Raw genomic sequence first — 25000 nt, 5'->3', positions numbered from 1 at the left:
GAGAGAGAGAGAAGGGTACTAAAAGAGAGGTAGGTAGGTAGGTAGATGGATGGATGTAAAATGCTCTCCTGCACAGTTCGTGCCCAAATCCATGGCCAAATGTTAGCGCGCTCGGCAGCCGGGAGACGAAATCACATCAGTTCAAATGTCTGCTGGGTGCCAGGGAAAAGGTCTCTGACCTGTCTGTCTGTCTGTCTGTCTGTCTGTCTGTCTGTCTGTCTGCCTGCCTGTCTGTCTGTCTGTCTGTCTGTCTGTCTGCCTGCCTGTCTGCCTGCCTGCATGCCTCTCTGTCTCTCGAATGTTGTGCCTGTGAGGGATAGCTTTAGCTTGAGAGATGAGCATTCTGCTTCCTGCCTGTTTTCCTGTGTGCCTGCCTGTCTGTCAACCTGCATGCCTGCTGCCTGTTTGTATGCCTTCAAGCAATGGCCTTATCCAATAGGAGGAGCTGCTTTCTTGCCTGTCTGCCTGTGCTCCCGTCTTCTGGCTCTGTGCCTGCCTGTCTGTCTGTCTTCCTGTCTGTCTCTTTGCCTGCTTGCCTGTCTGTCTGTCTTCCTGCCTGCCCGTCTGTCTGTCTTCCTGCCTGTATGTCTGCATGTCTGTCTACCTGCCTGTCTGCCTGCCTCTCTCTCTCTCTGTGTGTCTGACTGCCAACCTGTCTGTCTGTCTTCCTGCCTCTCCCAACTTAAAAGCCATACTGTGTGCTTGAAAGATATGTTTCTTGTCTGTCTGACTCCATCCATGCTTCTCTTTATGCCTGCCTGCCTGTATGCCTGTTTGTGTGCCTGTAAGCCATGGCCTTCAACTGACAAAGAATCCCATCTCCTGTTTGTCTGTGATTATTAATAGGAGCTTAACCATGCTTTCCAGTGACAAAAGCTGACTGTGTCTGAATGTATGCTTGTGACTCAGCCTGTCATCATAGTTGTCTGTCTGAGAGGGTATCTCTCTGAATGCCCTCCTGTTTGCTTTTGTGTCTACCTGTCTGCAAGTGTGGAGTGAGAAGAACATTTCCGCTCCAAGAGGGCTGAGTGGCTCTATCAAGGACACTAATCTGCTATCCAGGCCACAGCCTGCTAGTGACGGATTACCTTCTGCGCTGCTTGCAGTCAGGCCAAGAGCAATGTAAATATTGTTTCTGATCTCCTGAAACATTGGGAACGCCTCCAACTTTGTCGGGGAAGCAAACAATCATTATCAAACCAAGGGAGGCGGGTCAACCATGCCGCTTGGAAAATGTTAATTGTTCTGCGATTGGTCAGACCAAGTCTCGAAGAGATTTGAAAGTCGATGATAATCAGGCTAGAGTGTGTCTACCTCTCATCATAGTTGTCTGTCTGAGTGGGTGTCTCTCTGCATGCCCTCCTGTCTGCTTGTGTGTCTACCTGTCTACAAGTCCTGAGTCAGAAGCACATTTCCGCTCCAAGAGGGCTGGGTGGCTCTCTCAAGGACACAAATCTGCATCTTCACTACACAGTACCATTTATGGATAGTGTGCATGTGTATGGATGTGTATGGATGTGTGCACTGATATCAAATGGTACACAGTAAATGTTGCGGTGTTAATTCAACACTTAGAGAGTTCATTTAAGTCCGAATGATGTCAAATCAACCCTCTAAGTGTTAAATGAACACTGCAGAATTTACTGTGTATGTACAGTACAGGGTTCCCACACTTATTTAAAAATCATTTTCCAGGACATTTCCAGGACATTTCCAGGACCATTTTTTGGTAATTCAGGACGGATGTTTTCTCCGTCGAACCCACAATTTGGGCATACACAGCGACACACCGACAGGGGACAAGTAATAAATTAAACAACAGATGGAATGGTTCATTTTAACCTTTTAACCTTTTGGCGACTAAAATCCACATTTAGCAACTTTTTGGTAAAACATGTCTTTTCAGGTGCTGTTTCCACGTACCAGGATATTTTTTAGCAGGGTATTTTTTTCTCCTGCTAGGTGTAAATGCAACATGTGGATAAAAAAAATCCTCCATTGTAACAAATGCGTTTCAGCCCCCTAAACAGGATATTTTTTTCTCCTGCTTTTTATACCTGGATTTTAAATATCTGCTACGTGGAAACGGAAGGCCAAAACCAATACAAGCAGGAGAAAAAAATATCCACATATAAAAATATCCAGCTACGTGGAAACAGCACCTCAGTCACGCTGAGCTGCTGTCAGAAGCATTTCCTACGATTAAGCAGGGCTGCAGATATGCTCTGATCTCCAAAAAAAGATAGCACTACAATTTTTTGTAAGTAAGTGCTAGCACTGCCTATTTGTAGGCCTATTATGACCCTAGGCATGTTTTCGAGAGATATATAACGCCATCATATCATCTAGCGACTTTTCAGCAAGCCAACTAGCGACTTGTAGCGGGAAAAAGTTGAAGGAAAAAAAAATCCAGGAAAAAATATTTTTTCCCAGGACATTTGGTGAATTTCCAGGACATTCAAGGACTTGAAAACATATCTCTAAATTTCCAGGTTTTCCAGGTTTTCCAGGACGTGTGGGAACCCTGACAGTATGCTGAATCTTTCTGCACTTGAATTACGAAGGGCGTGTGTATTTTTTCTGCTTCCATCCATGTTTGTGGATTGGATTTGTATGTGTGTGTGTATGTGTGTGTGTGTGTGTGTGTGTGTGTGTGTGTGCTTGCGCCTGCACTTGTGTGCGTGTGTGTGTGTGTGTGGTTGTGTGTGTGTGTTTGTGTAAGTGCTTGCGCCTGTGCTTGTGTGTGTGTGTGTTTGTGTTTGAAACACAGTGTTTGTGTGTGTGTGTGTGTGTGCGCGCGCACCCTTGCGCCTGTGTGCTTGTGTGTGTGTGTGTGTGTGTATGTGTGTGTGTGTGTGTGTGTGTGTGTGTGTGTGTGTGTGTGAGTGTTGCTTCATGTGTATTTTATACAGTACTGTATTCTCATACTCACTCCCACTGATGTTGTCAGAGCGGCTGCTCTTGGGCGCAGGCTTCTCACACTGTGTACCTGACCAGTTTGCTGAACACCTGTGAACAAAACAGACACACACACGCACACGCGCGCACACACACGCACACGCACACACACACACCCGCCCACAGGCACCCGCCCACACACACACAGACACACACACAGACACACACACACAGACACAGACACACAGACACACACACACACACACACACACACACACACACACACACACACACACACACACACACACACACACACACACACACAGTGTGTAAATATACAGTGTTACAGTGTTGACAACACATACAGTACAGTACAGCATTAGGCTCCAGCATCACATACAGCAGGCTTCAGACATGGTCATGCAACATCCAGTACGGTGGCCATCTCTCACATCGCCACATGCCTTTGTCACAATGCATTCTGGGATAAGCAAAGGCATGTGAAGGGTCCATATGCGTGAGATGCATTGGGCAGCGTGTTGCTCTGATGCTGCAATACATAGCATGTAGAGCTGCACAGCTTGGTAGCCATGATGGGCGGTGGACTGGCCGGCCGGCTGGCTGGCGGACTAGCTGACACTCCTGTGGAAATACAGTACAAAACACAGAGAAAGCTTCGGCACACACACACACACACATATACAGTGCATACATGCACGCACAAAGGCACACTGGCACGCACACACACGCGCACGCACACACACACACGCCCGTGCACACGCAAACACACACACACACACACACACACACACACACACACACACACACAGACACACGCACGCACACACACACACACGCACGCACACAAGCAAACACAAACACACGCACACATGCACCTGTGTGCACCCATGTAAACAGGCAGGAAGTACAGTATTACACTGATGGAGGCTCTAGTAGCCAAAACGTCTGTCTAACCTTGCAATGGATGAATGAGAAGAAAAGGAAAACAAAAGAAAAAAATGATTTCGATCTATTCCCTACATTGTGCACTGCACACATAAACACTCATGCCCACACTTTTTTTTTTTTTTTTTTACAATATAGTAGTTGTCGGAACACGGACAAAAGAGAATAGCAGCTAATACTAGAGTATCATTTCATATGGCAGATGCTACTAGGTCTATTTCATGTTGTTGTTTGTTGGTAACCATGGTAACAGAAAGACAGGGAGCAGGGTTTTGCTGTGGTGCTTGGAGATAATGATGGAGCTCTCAGTTTTCAATTGTAATTGTGTTTACTGTAAGAGAGCTATTTTGCCATTCAAAGATGATAACGTGGAGACATACACACGCACACACACACGCGCACGCACACACGCGCGCGCACGCACGCACATTCACACACGCACACACACACGCACACACACACTCACTTGCACACACTTGCACATCCCATATCATCAAACACGGTGCATGCAAAATACATAATAAAACGAATACATTCCAATGACACACAGTGACGCAAATGCAAATAATTCTAAATAAAAACATAGCCATGGACATAGAAACACACACAAACACAACAATATGCTACATACTAGAATCACACCACGTAAGTAAAGAAGATACTGCCAGAGCGAGGAATGCATTTCCCAGTTGGAGTGGGGAAGGAATAGGTGGTGTGAAGTGGTGGCAGAAGTGGGAAAGCACAAGTGGGAGTACATAGAGTGAGTCCCATGCCCACGCTGATGTGTTCAGTGTACTTCGGGAGAGTACTGTATGTGAAAAGCCTTCTTTACGGGTTTACAGGATGAGACAGAACAAAAGGGGACACAGAGACAGAAGATGAAGGGGGGAGATAGGAAGATAGTGCCGTATAAAATGTTGGAGAGAGAGAGAGAGGAGAGAGAGAGAGAGAGAGAGAGAGAGAGAGAGAGAGAGAGAGAGAGAGAGAGTGAGAGAGAGAGTTGGACGAGGGAGATGACACATTATCAATTAGAGAGTGACAATAAATGACCAAAAGAAAGACAGAGACAGAGAGACAGATAAGGAACAATAGAGAACACATAGAGTGACCAACAGGAGGAGACAGAGATACAGAGAAAGTGAGAGAGCGCGCGCGAGAGAGAGAGAGCGCACGCGCGCGAGAGAGCTATATACAGAGAGAGCTAGATAGACAGAGAGAGAGAGAGATAGAGAGAGAGAGAGGGAGGGAGGAGAGTGAGAAAGAAGAAAGATAGTTAGGGAGAGAGAGAGAGAGAGAGAGAGAGAGAGAGAGAGAGAGAAGGGGTGGAAAATAGTTCAAGCAATGAAGAAAGACACACACAAAGGGAGAGATGAATAAGCGGCATAAACAAAACAACAGTGAAAAAGGATGAAAGATACGGCAACCAAGACTGAGAGAAACCTACTTGCAGCTGGGTTTGTTAAAGGCAGTTAAGGTGCACACTCCCTCGTTCTGACAGTAGTAATCGCATGGGTTGGCCCGCTCGTCGCACCGCTGGTTTTTGAACGCACCCGTGCAGCTGCAGCGAGGGAGCCATCGAAAACACCACACCAGACAGAAAATGAAAGAAATAAAGAAATAAAGAAAGAAAGAAAGAAAGAAAGAAAGAAAGAAAGAAAGGAAGAAAGGAAGGAACAACAGAGGAAAAACAAAATGAAAAGAAAGACTAGAAGCACTCAGAGAGCGCAGACCTCCGCCAAGGAAGCTGCTTCATAGAACATTTGACTGAACACCCTGTCTTTCAGCCTCCTTTTTGTGTAGTTAGAAACAAGAATGTTTTGCCCTGTCCCGCAATTCAATTTGCGGTCACTAGGGGCATCTAGATTTGTAGATCAGCAATGATGAAGAATCTTTAACCCTTTAAGCGCCAAAGTCGCAGAATTGCGACGGTACGTCATCATGAACAGAAGCGCATGTAGATCAAACCTGCGGTCTTAATAGTGTCCATCCTCCCTACCAGTAGTTGGCAGACATGCTACCCTTTCAAACAAGACTACGATTGCGTCATTTTGTAGTTCACAGAGTCTTTGGTGAAGCAGTAAAAGACGCGACCTGTGACGCGACTAGAAAATGCGGAAGTAGCCACTTTGCGTCTTTGACTCGAGGCGTGCGAGTTGGGTTTGTGTTGTTATCAGTGAACTATCAGCGAGCTATTTCATCATGGCTAGTGAGAAGTTGAATCGTGATGAAGTTCTGAGCATGTTATTTGCCTATTCTGACTCCGAAGGACAGTTTTTATCTCACGAGGGGGATAATGATCGGACGAGCACTCTTTGTTTACCGTGGCGAAACTTCCGAAGGCAGTGATGCCGACATGCGAAGCAAGGATGTTCTCTAAGCCAGTGTTTCTTTTTTAACCTTTTTTAAGGCGAGGCACCCTTTCAATTCATGAAAAATTTCAAGGCACCCCAAACCAACAAGCTGTAACATGTCATCGCATCCGATATCACAAAAGCTTAGAAAAGTAACACATTTGGAGACGTCACACAACCTACATTCAAAGTTGCAGCTGACTGGGGCGACCTATATTTACTTTATTGTGTATAAATGGCAGATGACAGATTCCACTGACTAGCATTAACTTATCAATTTAGGCAAATATGCATCATATTACATAATTTATTTATCAGCCAAGTTTCCGCGGCACCCCTGAGGGGGGCCGGCGGCACCCCAGGGTGCCCCGGCACCCCTGTTGAGAAACACTGCTCTAAGCACACACACACATTGAAACTCATTCGGTGACTTTATCCGATCTCAAGTGAGTCGGTGGTAGTGGAGAATGCAATCGTGGTGTCCATACAGGTATTGGTGGAGGGGTGAGAGAAGTGGGTCTGGTAATGTTAGCTTGGGCTCCCTCCATTCAGCCCCCGGTGGGTAGCCACCTATCCGGACGCAAACACAATAATCCTGGGATCAGACAAACACTGTTCACCAAGCAGCACACACGCACTCATTCTGTCCCTCTTTCTGACTTCTACTGGGTGGATGGCAGCGGCGAACGTGCCATATCTCCGCATGGAGAGGTTTTGGTAATAGAACACACGGTGAAGATAAGACGCATAGGCAACTCTAAAACATGAATGTTTTAGACTCGTTGTTGACAATCAGACTGGTCACAGCGTTTTGACTGTCTTTGTAAGAGTTATAAATCAGTAAAACAGCAAATAAAGACGAAAGAGGTGGCGATATATTTCTCTCAAACGGGGGAGAGGGTGGAAGGGCGCTCCAAGCGAGGGGGCGGGGATTGTGTTCCTGATCGGCTTCAGGTGTCAGGCTATAACGTAGCCTAATTACGTTGGACACAATACTATGGATATAATACTTGTGATTTCATACCCATTATGTTGACAGTTTGCCCATTAGTTTTGTGAAATGTAAGTGACAAACTGTAGAAGTCACTGAGCTAGACTGTGCCATGAGCAACCATTTTACTGCCTAGGCCTATACAGCGCCTGCTCCAAAGGCCATAGTAGGCTATACAGATGTAAAAATAGGCATAAATATGAATTGAATATGTGTGTGCTGACCCTTTTTGTGAAAGTTTCACAAGCTAAAAAGGTACAGGTTACAGATACAAACATGTTCGGCCCTCCAGGCAAAAGTAGTAATTGTTGCATTATATATTTCAATATTATTGCATTATATTAGGCCTATTGCAATATTACAATATATACTATATATATTCTGCCTAAAACTACTTATTTCCTTGACCATAGTGTATGTGCACTACGTGATAGTAATGGAATGTCAAATATTGCTAAATAAATTCAAAAATCTATTGAAAATGATCAATATTTTCCAAAAATTATTAAAAATTCAAAAAGGCCGCCACCATATGACGTCATAATATGCAAATTAGGTATGCATATTTACTCCCAAAATAATCTTGGGGTCATCCCCAATATTTGTCTAATTGACAGTCAAGCTCTATCTGTTACCAGTGTCAAGCCACAGTCATTTGAATTTATCATGCCAACATTCAGCTTTTTTGAAAAATATTGCATTATATTAGGCCTATTGCAATATTACAATATATACTATATATATTCTGCCTAAAACTACTTATTTCCTTGACCATAGTGTATGTGCACTACGTGATAGTAATGGATTGTCAAATATTGCTAAATAAATTCAATAATCTATTGAAAATTATCAATATTTTCCAAAAAATATTAAAAATTCAAAATGTCCGCCACCATATGACGTCATAATATGCAAATTAGGTATGCATATTTATTCCCAAAATAATCTTGGGGTCATCCCCAATATTTGTCTAATTGACAGTCAAGCTCTATCTGTTACCAGTGTCAAGCCACAGTCATTTGAATTTATCATGCCAACATTCAGCTTTTTTGAAAAATATTGCATTATATTAGGCCTATTGCAATATTACAATATATACTATATATATTCTGCCTAAAACTACTTATTTCCTTGACCATAGTGTATGTGCACTACGTGATAGTAATGGATTGTCAAATATTGCTAAATAAATTCAATAATCTATTGAAAATTATCAATATTTTCCAAAAAATATTAAAAATTCAAAATGTCCGCCACCATATGACGTCATAATATGCAAATTAGGTATGCATATTTATTCCCAAAATAATCTTGGGGTCATCCCCAATATTTGTCTAATTGACAGTCAAGCTCTATCTGTTACCAGTGTCAAGCCACAGTCATTTGAATTTATCATGCCAAAATTCAGCTTTTTTGAAAAATAAAGTGTGGCGCTTAAAGGGTTAAAAAGGTCCTGGTTCCGGTTTGTGATCCGGATCACCACCAAAATGCAATCATTTGTGCCTTTCGTAATTTCCAAGAACTCCACCAACTTTGAGCCAAATCTGATGACAGGTTTTTAAGTTATCCTGCTGACAGACAGACAAACAGACAGACATACAAACAGACAGACAGACAGACAAACCAACGCAATCGAAAACATAACCTCCTTGGCGGAGGTAAAAAGAAAAGAGGCAGGATAGAACAGAGAGAAGGACGGACAGTACTGCCACGCTTCCACCACAACGATCTCACAGTCCAGCAGTTGCACTATTTTTTCTCTCAAGACGGTGAGAAGGTGAAATGGACCCTGGGCTGACAGAACCAAAACCAACACCAAGCGCTGTCGACCCAACACCAAGTGCTGACGACCCCACACTGACAGAACCAACACCAAGCACTGACGACCCCACACTCACTGACAGAACCAATACCAAGCGCTGACGACCCCACACTCACTGACAGAACCAATACCAAGCGCTGACGACCCCACACTCACTGACAGAACCAATACCAAGCGCTGACGACCCCACACTCACTGACAGAACCAACACCAAGCGCTGACGACCCCACACTGCGCCATAAGCTGCTGAACTTTACACACACGCACGCACGCACACACACAAGGAAAGAAAGAAAGAAAGGAAAGAAAGGAAAGAAATGAAGGGATAAGGAAGAAAGAAAGACGAAATGCGTGGAAAGAGTGGGGGAGAAAGAGGACATGTGGCATAATGCCAGTCAATGGAGTGGAAGTGGTAACATGCTGGAATGAGTGGAAAGTGCATTTCAAATGCTGGAAATTAGGGCTAGACTGGGGGAGAAATAGGGCCCAGAAACGTTTGGCATAAAGGGGCCCCTCATAATTAACGACGCAGAACTGACTCAACGGTGGGCCCTGCACCCTCATGGGCCCCTATTTTCTGAAATGTAAAAAAAAATAGTGTTACATGTTTCTGAAAATAGGTGCCACGAGGTCTGCGGGGCACACCAGGAAATGCCTGCTATGCCAGATGGCCAGTCCAGTCCTGCTGGAAAGTGTCTTTCAAATGCACAAAGAAAAAAAAACATTGAATGCAGGAGAGCAGAGACTACAGAAACAGGACGGAAGATGGATATTTCCCTCTGTCCTCCTTTGATCTGTTGTGGTGAGTGGGATGTTGAAGCTACAGTGAGTGTTAGTCTTACAGTACAAGATTTGGCCATTTGTTTGTTTGGTAGTGTTCTTGAGAGCTTTATTTATAGATAAGTGTTTCAGATTGCCGTCCATGACGTGGCTTGTGTGGCGCGATGAGAGAGAGAGAGAGAGAGAGAGAGAGAGAGAGAGAGAGAGAGAGAGAGAGAGAGAGAGAGAGAGACAGAGAGAGACAGAGAGACAGATAGACAGGGACAGAGAAAGATTTTGAGAGAGATGGTCAGACAGAGTAAAAAAGGGAGAGAAGGAGAGAGAGAGAGAGAGAGAGAGAGAGAGAGAGAGAGAGAGAGAGAGAGAGAGAGAGAGAGAGAGAGAGAGAATGAAAGGGAGAGGGAGGGTGAATGAAAGGGAGAGGGAGGGTGAATGAAAGGGAGAGGGAGGGTGATGGTAGGTACAAGGAATCAGAGAGGCAAGTTAAGCCCAGATATTTAAAGAGTTGCTTTAAAACAGGCTAGTGCTGAGATAAATCCAAGAACACTGATGTGATTGTGTTGAGATAAACTATTTACTACACTTAGTACCCTTATCTCATTGCCTCATCATTGCCCAACACACACACTCACACACTCACACACACACACACACACACACACACACACACACACACACACACACACACACACACACACACATACACACATACGAAAAACATGGGACAAAATAATTAAGCTACCATCCTTCCTCACCAGCAACAGCAAAACCATCTGCATGTAAATGGATTCTCCTTTGTTTAAAGGCAGCGCGCTACAATTTATTGCCTTGCCCACTCTTTTGACCAAGGTCAGGAACATAAGCGTAGAACACGAGCAAGGAAGGTAAAGAGGCAATTATTTAGATGAATGTAGATGTCTGAAAAGAAGCGTTTAGAGGGAGGAGGCTCAAGGAATTAAAAGCCCATCCTTTTGTGTTGTGCAAGGCGAGCAAATTCGAGCGCCAGCAAGCAGCAAGCAGCCGGCTTGAATTTCGATTAGCGGGAAACATGTTGTGTTCTTAAATGCGGGTGTGATTCTCACAAAGACAGGTGTGCGGACACGGAGCACGTGCACACACACACACACACACACACACACACACACACACACACACACACACACACACACACACACACACACACACACACACACACACACACACACACACACACACACAGTGGTGGCGAGATTGCTACTGGAATAGAGAGCAATGATAGAGGAAATAATAAACAAGCACAGTAATGAATGACTAAACGTATCAATAATTACCATTAGAAAGGTTGAGCAAAATGATGAAAGAATAAATTGACACAACACATCGAACAAAAAAAAACACAGGAATAAGCAACTAGCAAAAAAAAGTGTACAAGTAAGGCATACATAAACATCAAAGAATGTTAAATACCGGGAATAAACAAGCAAAAAACAGGTGAGAGGCAAAAAGTGACTTGGAGAATGGATGAGAGCTCAGTTGTATGAAGGATGTGTACAGTCCCCCGGTGTAACTCCTCGTGGACTTCTAAGTGTGCTTCTGAGAATACCTGGTCACCAGGGGAAGAAGAACTCCAAACACCTGCTCTCTCTCTCTCTCTCTCTCTCTCTCTCTCTCTCTCTCTCTCTCTCTCTCTCTCTCTCTCTCTCTCTCTCTCTCTCTCTCTCTCTCTCTCTCTCTCTCTCTCTCTCTCTCTCTCTCTCTCTCACACACACACACACACACACACACACACTCTCTCTCTGATTCTCTATCTCTCTCTATCTCCCTCTCTCTCTCACACACACACCTGTTCTAAATGATGACAATGGCAATGGCAGGCCAGGGGTTGATGTACAACCTAAGCTCACAACACGAGGGGAATCTGTGCGCGTGCGCGTGTGTGTGTGCATGCGTGCGTGTGTTTAACACCCTGCATGTGTATGAGTTGCTCTGTGCTCCTGCAGCGGTCCTGGGAGACTGCACATTAGAGAGGGAGCATCTCTAGGGAGGACACAGGAGACTGAGGCCTGTACCGGGAGGGTGTGTGCGTGTGTGTGTGTGTTTTTTTAATGCATTGTATTGTGTGTCTGCAGGAATATTCTATGCAGTGTGTGTGTGTGTGTGTGTGTGTGTGTGTGTGTGTGTGTGTGTGTGTGTGTGTGTGTGTGTGTGTGTGTGTGTGTGTGTGTGTGTGTGTGTGTGTGTGTGTGTGTGTGTTCCTATGCTCTTTCAAGTCCCTCAGTGTATCCAGGTGCTGCATACTGATGCCCTGAGCTTGAGCAGGTGTGGTGGACCATCCAAACTTCCATCTTAACCATTTTGAATTTCTCCTCTCCTCTCCTCTCCCCTCTCCTCCTCCTTGCCTCCTCTCTCCTCTCATCCCCTCCATTCACCACCCCTCATCTCCTCCCATCTCATCTCATCTCCTCTCCTCTCCTCTCTTCTCTTCTCCTCCCCTCCCCTCTCACCACCCCTCATCTCCTCTCCTCTCCTCTCACCACCCCTCATCTCCTCCCATATCCTCTCCTCTCCCCTCCTCTCCCTCTCCCCTTCTCCAAATCTCCTCTCTTCTCCTCTCCTCTCCTCTCCTCTCCCCTACTCTCCTCAACTCTGCTGTCCTCTATTCTCCCCTCCTCTCCCTCTCCCCTCCTCCAAATCTCTCCTCTCTTCTCCTCTCCTCTCCTCTCACCACCCCTCATCTCCTCTCCTCTTCTCTCCTCTCACCACCCCTCATCTCCTCCCATTTCCTCTCCCCTCTTCTCCCCTCCTCTCCCTCTCCCCTCCTCCAAATCTCCTCTCCTCTCCTCTCCTCTCCCTCTCCCCTCCTCCAAATCTCCTCTCCTCTCCTCTCCTCTCCTCTCCCCTCCTCTCTTGACTCGGCTCCTGTGTGTTCTCCTCAAATCTCCCCTCAACTTTTTCCACCTTTCTGTCATTGGTCATGCAGTATCTTTTCATCGCACCCCCCTCCCCTTTCTTTGTTCCAGGACCTATAGATTTCTTTTTTCCCTTGTTTAAATTATTAATCACTATATCTATCTTATCTTCTATAACTTTGAAATTACATATCCCTTCTGTACCTTTTCTCCTCTCCTTCTGTAATGTCTCTTTTTATAGCACAGGTTTAAATTAATATCTACTGTACACGTGTATTTGAAATACCTCTCCCTCTCTCTCCCTCTCCCTCTCTCTCCCTCTCTCTCTCTCTCTCTCTCTCTCTCTCTCTCTCTCTCTCTCTCTCTCTCTCTCGCTCTATCTCTCTCTCTCTCTCTCCCTCTCTCTCTCTCTCTCGCTCTCTCTCTCTCTCTCTCTCTCTCTCTCTCTCTCTCTCTCTCTCTCTCTCTTTCTCTCAATGGATGTATACACACATGTATTTCAAATCCCACCCCCCTGTCTCTGGAGTGTGTTTTGATGGTTCTTTGTGACTGCTGTGTGAGATCTGTTTGTGCCTTCATTCGTGTGTAGAAAAGCAGACTTCTCAGATCACTCCAAACAAAACCAAGCATATTTTGACCATCTCTCTCTCTCTCTCTCTCTCTCTCTCTCTCTCTCTCTCTCTCTCTCTCTCTCTCTCTCTCTCTCTCTCTCTCTCTCCCACCCTCCCTCTCGATTGTTCTTTGTGGGTGCCTGCCTTGTTGTATGTGAGAGATCTGTTTGTGCCTTTATCCATCTGTAGCAGCAGGTAAACTTCTCAGAACACTCAAACAAAAACAAACACACCGTGAAAATCTCTTCACACACACACACACACACACACACACACACACACACACACACACACACACACACACACACACACACACACACACACACACACACACACACACACACACACACACACACACACACACACACACACACACACACACACACACACACACACACACACACACACACCCTCTGCTAATGGCCAATGGAAATGCCAAAGGCCAAATGAAACAAAAAACAACAGCGAAGACAACAACAAAGACCTGCAGCAGCACAGAGACCGACTTCAATAATTCACCTCCTGTTTAAGCTTTGATATCAACCCCAAGTCCAGACGACGTGAATCCTGCCACAGCTTTGATACAACCAGCACTGCATCAGCTGGACACAATGAGCATCAGTTAGTTCAGCCAAACATCTTCTATTAGAGTAAGATACTTCAAGCCCGTGCCTTTCCTGGATCCATGTGATGTCAGGTGAACACTCCTTTAGGAGACCTTCGGTTAAGAGACCTTTGGAGTCTTATGGTTGAGAATTAATTGAGTTCCCTTGGCACTGTAGATGGCAGTAGCGCCCATCTCATTCAAGCCGTCATCAAATGCCACAAAAAGAGAAGAAGAAGGAGGGTACAACGCCCCCTTAGGAGACCAATCTTGAGCACACTCCTTTGCATTGGGTGGGCAGAGTTTGGGTTATCTTACTAATTGAAGATGTTTGGTTCAGCTACAGATTGTGTTGGAAGGAACATGTGGCATGGATTTTAGCTAAGACAAGAGAGAGAGAGTTGCATTGAGGGGAGACATACAAAAGTAATAGCCAAATAAAAAGAACCCAATTCAGAAATAAATAAAAAAACCTGCCAGAGTTTCCTTCCAAAAATGGTGGCTTCACTGCTTAACTGCTCCACATACCTATCTAGAATAATAATAATGATATCAGCTGATTCAGAGCTGGATGGATCACACTTGTGGCAACGGTGTCACTTACTCCACAGGGGATTGACACCTCTGGAAGACGTAACTGACTTCTGCCAAATAAAAAAGCCAACCAATCAAACAAACAAACAAAAAACAACCGTTGCCGTGGAGACCGAGACAGACAGACGGCGCTACTTACTGGCAGAAGGGCAGGCTGGTCTCGGGGTCGAGGTGGCAGGTGCCGCCGTTGTAGCAGTAGCCGTCGCACAGCTGGCAGCTGGAGGCGATCCTGCCATTGGTGCAGCTGAGGGAGGCGGGGCAGGGGGAGGGGCAAAACCAGAATGGGAGGGGCCTGGGTGAGCTGATGTGTGTTCGATGTGTATGTATTACCCAATTAGGGAAATGGGAAGTGTTTTGTGCTTGATTGGATTGGGGAATTGGGGAAACAGGGGGGGTCGGCCTGGGTGAGCTCAGGTGACAATGGAGTATTGGTGAAGGACATTCACTGGTTACCCCATGGTGTTTGTCAGTGATAGACAGCCATTAGTGACAACGAGGTCTCGAAATTAACACCCGCAACCTGCCAAATGTTGGTGAAAATGCAGTTTGGCTGGTAAAAAAGAAAGCTTAACGGCCACTTGGGCCCATTACTGAAGTGCGTGTTTGGCTAGTAAGATTAACATCTGCTAACCTGTTTGGCTGGTGATGAAAAAAAAGTTGATTTTGAGCCCTGGTTTCAATCCGGTGCCAATCATTCCAAATGACCTAGTCTCATCAGTCTATTTCAACCAGGTGATTGCCTGGATTGGAATGGGTGTAAGGGATTAAACTAGCTACAGTACAGCAGCTGTGTAGTTACCAGGTGATTGTGCAGCATGGGGCTGGGGGCACGGAGCAGGGGTGAGCTGAGGTAGCGGTATTTCGGTAAAGGGGTTATTGTGTATGTATGCTGCTTAGCAGCTTGATTTGTTGATTGGATTTATTTTGCAGCAAGTACACAAACAGTAAGTGGGTGGGTGGGTGGGTGGTGGTTACTTGTGTGGGATTAGGCCTTTTCAGGGGCCTCAATTTTCTCAGACCTATAGGTGTCTTTCAGTATTGACGTGACGGGTGTCTCATTGTGTCGAGGTGTGCACTGTAGGAGTCCATTTTCAAATACTGTATGTTTCTGTGTTAGTGGTGCCTGAGGACAGTAATGAGTGTGGGGTTGATGACTCATAATCCATTGCAGCATGTGTGTGTGTGTGTGTGTGTGTGTGTGGATGTAATACATGATACATGCTTAAGTGCCAGTCCTATAGATACTGCACAGCACACCACATGCATCAGTGCTCATGATTTAATGAACGGGTTTACAGATATGTCATGCACGCAGGAACAGGGGACCGCACACACACACACACACACGTGTGCTTATGAGACACATGCAGCTGAACACGCCACAGGCAGTTCAATATTTCATAGCACTTCACCATCGTTATCAATAAGTCACACACCAGAAGCAGCATGCATATACACACACACGACCGTCAGTGTACACTCAAATTGCATGCCATTATTTCTTCCCTGCTCTCTCACTCCTACAGGTTGCATTCTTCCTGAAGGAGCCGTCACTCAATTCAAAATCACCTTGGTCAAGGTGTGTGTGTTTTCGTGTTTGTGAACAGTGTGATATGCTCTCGACTGTGAGAGACATCACACCAATGTCCAATATGCATTAATGCGTGTGAGCTGTAGGATTCTAACTCCAGTAATCATGGTAGACCCAAGTCTTGAACCTGTTACCTCTCTTGCGGGGGCCAGAGCTAAAGTCTTTGTTTAGTTGATAGTGTGAGTCTGTGTTCTGTATAAATTGTCGTAAGGGAGGTTTGTGAACACATACTAATGGTGCATTCCAGACCCAATCCAAACAACTGGGATATTGCACTTCTCCTACCTGCTTATTTCAGCTCCTGTTCCAGGCAGTTGAAGAGGAAGTTCTACAACCAAAGCAACTGTCGCCGTTTGACTGAATTTAGCAAGATGCTTTGATACGAGCCAAAAAAACCCACAATAGCTATTATTTCTGGCGTATGTACATTTATTTTGACACAATATCATGCTATAACATGAAGATGTCGAGTTAAAAGTGTCTAGAACCACCGCACACGAGAGAGATAAAGCTTCATGTATTTATTGTCATTTACATAACAGCTCTGTAAGTACACCATTATTATTCAGCACTATCCTATCTGCACATGAGCACCATGTAAGGCTGCACGATCCGGATTTGTGGAGCAATGTGTTGGCTAAAAGCCCGTCTGTAAGATTTGTTTTATTCAGGTAGCCGAGGCTACATGGCATTTTTCGTTGGTTATACACCACGCAAGGTTATATATGTGGGAAATACTCGTAATATTAATGGTGGTGGTGGCTAGGCTAGGCCTAGGAAAATACCTAGTCATTTTTTAAATTAGCCTAATGATTAACGAGACACTGACGTGCCCGTCTGTCCAAGATAGCCGAGGCCTATTGATCAGACATGAAGTGCGTTTTGTCAGCGTCTTGACAAATAGGCTACAATTCAAAACAAAGATGGAATTAATCATAGACTTGAAACGAAGCGAAACGAAGGGCGCCATTGCTCCACGAATCCGGATCGTGCAGCCTTGCATGGTGCGCATGTGCAAATAGGATAGTGCTGAATAATAATGGTATACTTACAGGCTCCATGGGTGCCGCCATCATCGTCTGACTTCAATTCTGTTGAGGTGGGAGTACAGCGAGGTTCCCCCAGTTCACCAGAAGGAGGCCCCACTTTGATTTGCAATCCAGAGCACTTTTCCTAATAGGAGGTGGGAGAGGTCCAATATCCTACTTGGACTGGGTATGGAATGCACCATAACATGTATCATTTCAACCAATCCCAGAGGGCATATGTAATGTAATAGTGCTTGTATGAATGTGTGCATCTTTGTGTGTGTGTGTGTGAGTGCAAATTTATGTGTGTACATGTATGTGTTATGTATTATGTGTGAACTCACTTGCATGACACATCCCCCGAGTCGTGGTCGACTATGCAGGGTGCCCCCTGGCATCGTTGGCATCGGTCGAGCTCACAGCGAAGGCCCTCGTACTGGGTGGGGCACACACACTCCACGTGGCCCGTGCTGGACAGCGTACACGCCTTGGAGTGGACACAGTAGTGGTGGCAGATGTCTGTCCAGGAAAACACACACACAAAGACACACAGACAGACAGACACAAAGACACACAGACAGACACACATACAATGCACACAAACAGAGAGAGAGAGAGAGAGAGAGAGAGGCAGAGAAAGAGAGAAGAGATACAGATAGAGAGACACAGACAAAGAGAGAGAGAGAGGGAGGGAGAGAGAGAGAGATAGAGAGAGATAGAGAGAGAGCGAGCGAGCGAGAGAGAGAGAGAGAGAGAGAGAGAGAAAGAAAGAAATAGAAAGAGAGACACAGAGAGAGACATAGACAGAGAGACAGAAACACACACACACACACACACACACACACACACACACACACACACACACACACACACACACACACACACACACACACACACACACACACACACACACACACACACACACACACACACACACACACACACACACACACAGCCAAGGTGAATCTGTGCCCAGAGTCCGTGACCAAACGTAGTCAGACTTTGCTTCTGCTTTTTTCATTACCCTCACAGCGAGAACAGTCTCATAATCGGTAAGTGTACGGTGACGCATACAAAGACAAAACCATATTTGCACACATGGTTGCGAAGCACTAAAAACTCAAAAACGTAACTTGAAACAGGTGAGACAAAGTGCATTTAAAGTTTGGTCATGGCGTCATGTGGGGATGGTATGCTGAAGAAAGTACAACTCATAATTTTGCCCATTATCAAACAACATACTTTGTTGAATCACAGTACTGCTAGTACCAATGGCATACTGCAGCTACAATTGATAACCCACAATGAAAGACATGACGTTCCCTGCATTTGGTGCATAGTGGGCTAGAATCTTTGAATATTTGACAATTTCAGTGACATGGGCTCTTTGTTTTCTAATACCTCCGATAATTAAACATGCACATGAATATAAATATAACAAACATGACAAGGTAATGAACATATTTACATATTTACATATTCACAAACATATTTACAGCATCAGTGCCTTACATGGTTTCTTACATTATTAGAACCTTAGTGATATAAGTCATATTGATATGACAAACGTATTACATTAACAAAATAAGAAACAAAATAAATCCCATATTTTCCCCATCAGTTCTCCTACAGGAGGTCCATATTATGAGAGTGTGTACTGTACGTCATGCAGTTGACATGACAGCAAGGGCGAGCTGATTGGCAGCGTGAGAGCATGTTGGAGCGTGCTCCTCTCTGACACTGTCTGTCACTCGTCGCTGAGGTCAACTGTCATCTCCCCCCACTGAGTGTGTGTGTGTGTGTGTGTGTGTGTGTGTGTGTGTGTGTGTGTGTGTGTGTGTGTGTGTGTGTGTGTGTGTGTGTGTGTGTGTGTGTGTGTGTGTGTGTATTTGTGTGTGTATTTGTGTGTGTCTGTGTGTGATTGTGTGTGTGTGCGTGCGCATGTGTACGTATATGCGTGCATGTGTGTGTGTGTGTGTGTGTGTGCGTATGTGCGCATGTGCACGTACATGCCTGTATGTGTGTGTGTGTATGTGTGTGTGTGCCCATGCTAATACTCATTCCAACTGTTTCCAAGGACACAAGGATACAACGACACCTGAACACTCATTTGTCACGTTCAGAGAGATACTTACATGTAGCGAATTCACCTTGTTGCTCAGCCGGGAGTTAGCATTTGGTAAAAGGCGACAGATACGTGTGTGTCGGAAAGAAATAAAATTGATTGAGGAGAACTTTGATAACAACACAAAATGAAGGTGGCAAATTGAAATTACAACCCTTAAGTGGTGGAGGTGTTCCCACACGGAACATGCCACCTCGTCAGCTACTGTACATCGGGACGAGCGCGTTCAGCTAAGGGCCAGTCCGATAGCCCAATGCTACTGCCCTGTATCGCTTCAGGAGGGAGGTTTACTAATGTTCCAAGCCACATTCTGGTAGTTGGCCTGCGTTACACTTATCATTGCAGCATGAGCTAATGATATTGACTGCATCACGATAGCTCCTTGCAAGGTTCAGCTAGGAAGACCATGGACGTCTCATGGAACACACATGGGCCCCATCTCAATGTCAAGTGTTCTAGCCTTGCTAGGACATGCAACGCCCAGTGATTGGATACTCCAGAGTTCACCAAAGAGTATCCAATCAATCACAGGGCGTTTCAACACTGGGCATTGAGAAGGAGCCATGATATGCAGGGCCGGATTAAGATGGCATGCGGCCCATAGGCTACAGGCTTCTGTACCAAAATAATTTACTTGGAAGCCACTGATGTTGTTCTTTGGACGTGAAAATGCATTTAGACCCGCAATTTAAATTCGGAGAGTCAGAGCGCACCCGTGACAAAAAAGGCTTTATCTCAGTTCGAATGTTCAAAATCGCTATTTTTACCTAAACCAGTGCTCGCTTAAAGTGAAATAACTTCGGAATGGAACAAGCTAGAAACAAACCGTAAAAATATACAGACAGCTGAGTCTTTGGGCTTTCGAACGAGCCCTGACATGTGTGTTGAAGACAAATTATTCGGTGGGTGTTCTAAAAATGACATAAAATGATGAAATTGGCTGGGAGTCTACGGCTGAATTCCAAAAAACGGCTGGTATTGAATGTGTTAGGGATAACATGTCGACCAACTGTGCTCAGCACGACAATTTTTTTTTCTAAATAATGCATCTTGTCACAATTCCGCAATGTGTCACTTTTGGTCAATCACATAATTAGGCCAACACATAATCACTGTAGATCAGGGATTATAAGATAAGGTACTGTGTGCATAAACCCTTAAATATATGCTCTTATAATCTTTCCTTACATTGAAAACCCAACTGGGAAACTCCAACTCCCACTGTCATTGTGACACAGCACACCGCAGCAAACTGCATATTGCACAAAATGAAATTGCATTTACGCCTCACCCGTGCAAGGGGCCATCTCTTAATGACACCCCAAGGGAGCAGTGCAGAAGGACAGTACCATGCTCAGGGTGTCTCAGTCATGGAGAATGATGGGGGGAGCACTGCTTAATTACTCCCCCCACCAACCTGGTGGGTCGGGAGTCGAACTGGTAACCTTTGGGCTAACCTTTGGACGCCCTAACCGCTTACCCATGACTGCTCGTCACACACACGCGACAATATTCAGTCCAAACGGGTGTCGCTGAAGAAAATGCTTGGGAACACCTGGAGTAGATGATGGACATGTACTAACTATTGTCTGAAAAGGAGAACCTGCATAATAACTCCAAAGTCCAAGGCTCTCCAATAATCATCACCACTGATGCACTACACCACACGGGTAGCCTGTTGCTTATTTACATTACACTACACTGACGTGTTATACTATACACGTCAGTGATTACACTACACTGATTACGATGCTTTTCCTGTTTGCTGCCGACCCGTTTTTGACTGTTGGAGACACTAATTAAGTGTGTGTGTGTGTGTGTGTGTGTGTGTGTGTGTGTGTGTGTGTGTGTGTGTGTGTGTGTGTGTGTGTGTGTGTGTGTGTATGTGTGTGTTGGAAGAGTCCTTAATGAGTATGATTGCTATTGCCTGCAGGACCCCACCGGCCAACAACTCGTGCCTGTTGTGGGAGGACGACACAAGGGAATCACACACACACACACACACACACACACACACACACACACACACACACACACACACACACACACACACACACACACACACACACACACACACACACACACACACACACACACACACACACACTACATACTCAAATATTTAGGAAAAAAAATACAAAACAAGCCAGCATGCTCGACACCCTGTGTTTCTGTGACTGCCTGCCTGCTTACACTTTCTTGAAAATTCAAGCCTCTGAAAGAATTACAATACAGTGCAATACAATACAACATGTAGTGTATTTATATATAGCGCAGCATCACAACTTTGAAGTCGACTCAAAACGCTTTCAAAAATGCACATACACATTCCCACACCAGCTCTGGAGGCTGCCGTATGACACCAATTGTCCAGGGTTCAAATGAGAAAGTGCACGCACGCACACGCGCGCGCACACACACACACACATACAGACACACACACACACACAGACACACACACACACACTGAATTGTGCATTTTTCAATGGGGTTTGCTTTAACTACTGTTTGCATGCTTCTAGATATATTTAGAAACCTATACAGCACCAGGATTGGCCCACTCAAATGCACACACCCAAACAGAGTGTTTAGTTAGTGAAACTAGTGGATGAATTTCAAAGCAATCTCTACAGAGCACAGTACACTATTGATGTTAAAAATGTAAGTATTCAAAATAGCTTTTAGGAGAAACCAGAGGTGGAAAGAGTACAGAAAATTTGTACTCAAGTAAAAGTATCTTTGCTTTTCCTTAATCCTACCTTAAAAATCTACTCAAGTAAAAGTAAAAGTACCTATTTAAAAATCTACTTAAGTAAAAGTAAAAAGTACTCCACTTAAAATGTAATTTGAGTAAAAGTACTTAGTTACTTTTAATTGGCTTTCCTCTCGTTTCTTTTTCTTGAATATCGTCCTCCAGCCTCTATCTCTTGCTTGGGAACAGCCATCATCCAACACATTGATCCAAGATAGTAAAATAGTGGAAATGCTGTGTGGTATCCTGCATAATCTTTAATTTATGGCAGATTGCATGTCTCTTAGTCTATTTTTTTACTCAGTACTCGGGCCAGGTTCCAGTGTGTTTGAGTAAAGTTCTTGGATCATAATGTACTCAAGTACAAGTAAAAGTATACATTTTTTAAATTCTTAAAAAGTACAAAGTACTCATAAAAGCAACTCAAGTACAATACTTTAGTAAATGTAATTAGTTACTTTCCACCCCTGGGAGAAACATACTCTATGTCAGGGATGTCAAACTCCGATGCCACATCTGGCCAGCGAGAGCATTTCAAAAGTGTATTACAGTTGGCCCACACACATCATTAATGTACAGTATGACAAGATCCTGAACATGACATTTGGTGTCACAGGAATATGAGTGGGCCCAGGCCACAGTCATATGCAAAAGAGTATGTGTAGGCACATTTGACCAACCATATATGATGAGAGTAAGTGTGAAATTTAACTGTGAGAATTCAGTCAATTAAAAAAAAAAATCTATTGACCTTGACCCGCAACTTCGTTCCAGATTTAGATTTTGGCCCTCAGTCAATATGAGTTTGATACCTCTGCTCTACAATATAAATTGATAATTCATGTGGCAAGACCATTTAGTTGTAGACAACTGGACTTGTGTCTGCTTCGTCTCTGTGTCATAATCAAAAATAAATAAATAAATAATAATAATATTAAAAAGTTAAATAATCACAATTGAGTGGTCAAGGTGTGAATGGACCCTTTTCACGAGGCGTCAGACACCTTTGATTTGTGGCACAGACATAAAATGACACCCCACTGCTTTCCTTGGAAACCTGCAGTCATTGTCCACGCTACACTTCGTAATGGAACTTGTTTGACATAATTTTGAAAAAGGCTAATTGGCCTTGGGTAAAGGTGTGTCAAGATCTGAATTGACCTTTCGCAAAACCTCTCCCACAAACGGCCGCCAACCAATCCGAGCTCAGCAACAGTAACTAAGGAGTATAGAATTTTACGGAGGTCCGTCAAAAACTTGCAATTTCAGGGAGACATAAAACGTTTGCCTATGGCATCGTCACATCCGACACCATCTAAAGTTGATAGGGACCTTGTTTTTTCACTTTTCCGAAGCCTAAACCTCAAGCAGAATGATAACAGTAATGGATTAAGCCATGTGGAGAGATATTAGTCCTAGGTGATCATATGTAAAAGTAGCAGGCTAACTGGGCAATCGTCTTGTTTGCTAATATACCCCCCTTCCTCCTTGCATGTAGCTGGCAAAACCTACCCTAAACAAATAATCAATGCATCGCTCAGACTTAAGGACAATATTGTATGACATTATAGTATTGGATTCACGGCAGTATGATTCAAATTGTATTGGGAAACTACTACTTTCGTTGTTTAATAAGTCATATGCGCCAAATGCCCAGCCCACGAAGCAGCCCCCACCCTCTCTCCTTCCCGGTATGTGTCTGTGTGTATGCGTCGCGAGCGACAGCAAAAAACAAAACAAAACGTAACACTGAAATGGGGCTGCGCTTGTTCCAACCTTGTTATGAAGACATGAACTGTCAACTAAAACCATTAAAGTGAACAGAAGAGAGACGCCCAGTGTGACTGCCCAAGTGCAGTGCAGTGCAGTGTGCCCAAAGCCCCGTCAAAGGTCTTGGTGGATCTCTGTCCCCTGCAATGTCCCAGTTTACACCAAGCGCTATCAAAATGTCCTGGTTACAGACATTACATCGCCATCATCAAGTTGTTGTCCTTCAAAGTTGAATATAGCTTCTAGTAATCAGCGTGTGTATAGGCTACAATAAGTGTAGCCTACACACATTGTCTATGAAACGCAGCCAAAACGTGTGCCTGATTCTGAGGTTTTGACGGACGTAGCAACAATAACTAGGGGGAGCGGCTTTTGCGAAAGGTGAATTGGCGTGAGAGTCATTAAGATGGTGGTGAATGGTGATAACGTCCTTAACTACACATGGACATGTGTTAATTATCATGCCTAAGAAAATGTGCTAATTAGGACTAAGAAAGACTTGGTGGTTGAGTCAAAAAGCAGAAAAATAGAAAGACAGAAAAGTCAGAACGTCAGAAGAGAGACTAACGGCAGTCTCTGTGGTGTGAATGCCAGTAAATCGCCAACAGGACGATGGCAGCATGGCTGGATTGGCCCTAAGGCACACAGGGCATTGGCCTGGTGGACTGTTGATGTTTTTGGCCTGTTCCTCCCCTTAATGTAGTGGTATCAGTCCTCATGCTGCCACAGCTGACCTCTCTTAGTCACGTTTAAATATTCATTCTGGCTGTTGTGTTCAAAGTAGCTTATAATAGAGGACTACAAATGTTGTCATGGGCTTCATTGTGTCCCTCAATGCTTGGCGGACCGGTCTTGGCGGAAAATGCCCGGTGTGACTTTTTGTCCCAGCACAGCCCTGGATGGCAGTGGCTGGTGGCTGGGGAGGAGACAAAAGGACAAACAGAATGAGGAAAGTGGCCATATGGGAGAGGTGGAAGGAAGTGGTACTGGTGTTTTTTTGTGGAGTGGTACTGTAGGTGTTGGTTTGGGGTTGGTGATGGTGATGCAGTCCCCTGGGGATCCCCTGGTGAAAACACAAATAGAAAGACAAGGGGGGTTCATGAAACAGCAGAGAAAGAAAGAGAGAAAGAGAGAAAGAAAGAAAGAAAGAAAGAAAGAAAGAAAGAAAGAAAGAAAGAAAGAAAGAAAGAAAGAAAGAAAGAAAGAAAGAAAGAAAGAAAGAAAGAAAG

The 25000-nt window shown here is 44.6% G+C and overlaps 1 protein-coding gene across 1 annotated transcript in view; it reads right to left on the bottom strand.

The window, feature by feature from the left end:
* LOC134459383 (low-density lipoprotein receptor-related protein 1B-like) overlaps positions 1-25000 on the bottom strand; it is a 628069-nt gene that overhangs the window by 14005 nt on the left and 589064 nt on the right. The window contains exons 86-89 of the mRNA XM_063211727.1: positions 17469-17643; positions 14645-14749; positions 5309-5422; positions 2933-3009 (exon numbers count right to left, since the gene is read on the bottom strand). Of these exons, the coding sequence (XP_063067797.1) occupies positions 2933-3009; positions 5309-5422; positions 14645-14749; positions 17469-17643 (471 nt within the window). The remainder of the gene's footprint in view (positions 1-2932; positions 3010-5308; positions 5423-14644; positions 14750-17468; positions 17644-25000) is intronic.

Source organism: Engraulis encrasicolus, chromosome 12, assembly GCF_034702125.1.
Source record: "Engraulis encrasicolus isolate BLACKSEA-1 chromosome 12, IST_EnEncr_1.0, whole genome shotgun sequence".
NCBI lineage: Eukaryota > Metazoa > Chordata > Actinopteri > Clupeiformes > Engraulidae > Engraulis > Engraulis encrasicolus.
This window is presented reverse-complemented; position numbering and strand designations above follow the sequence as displayed.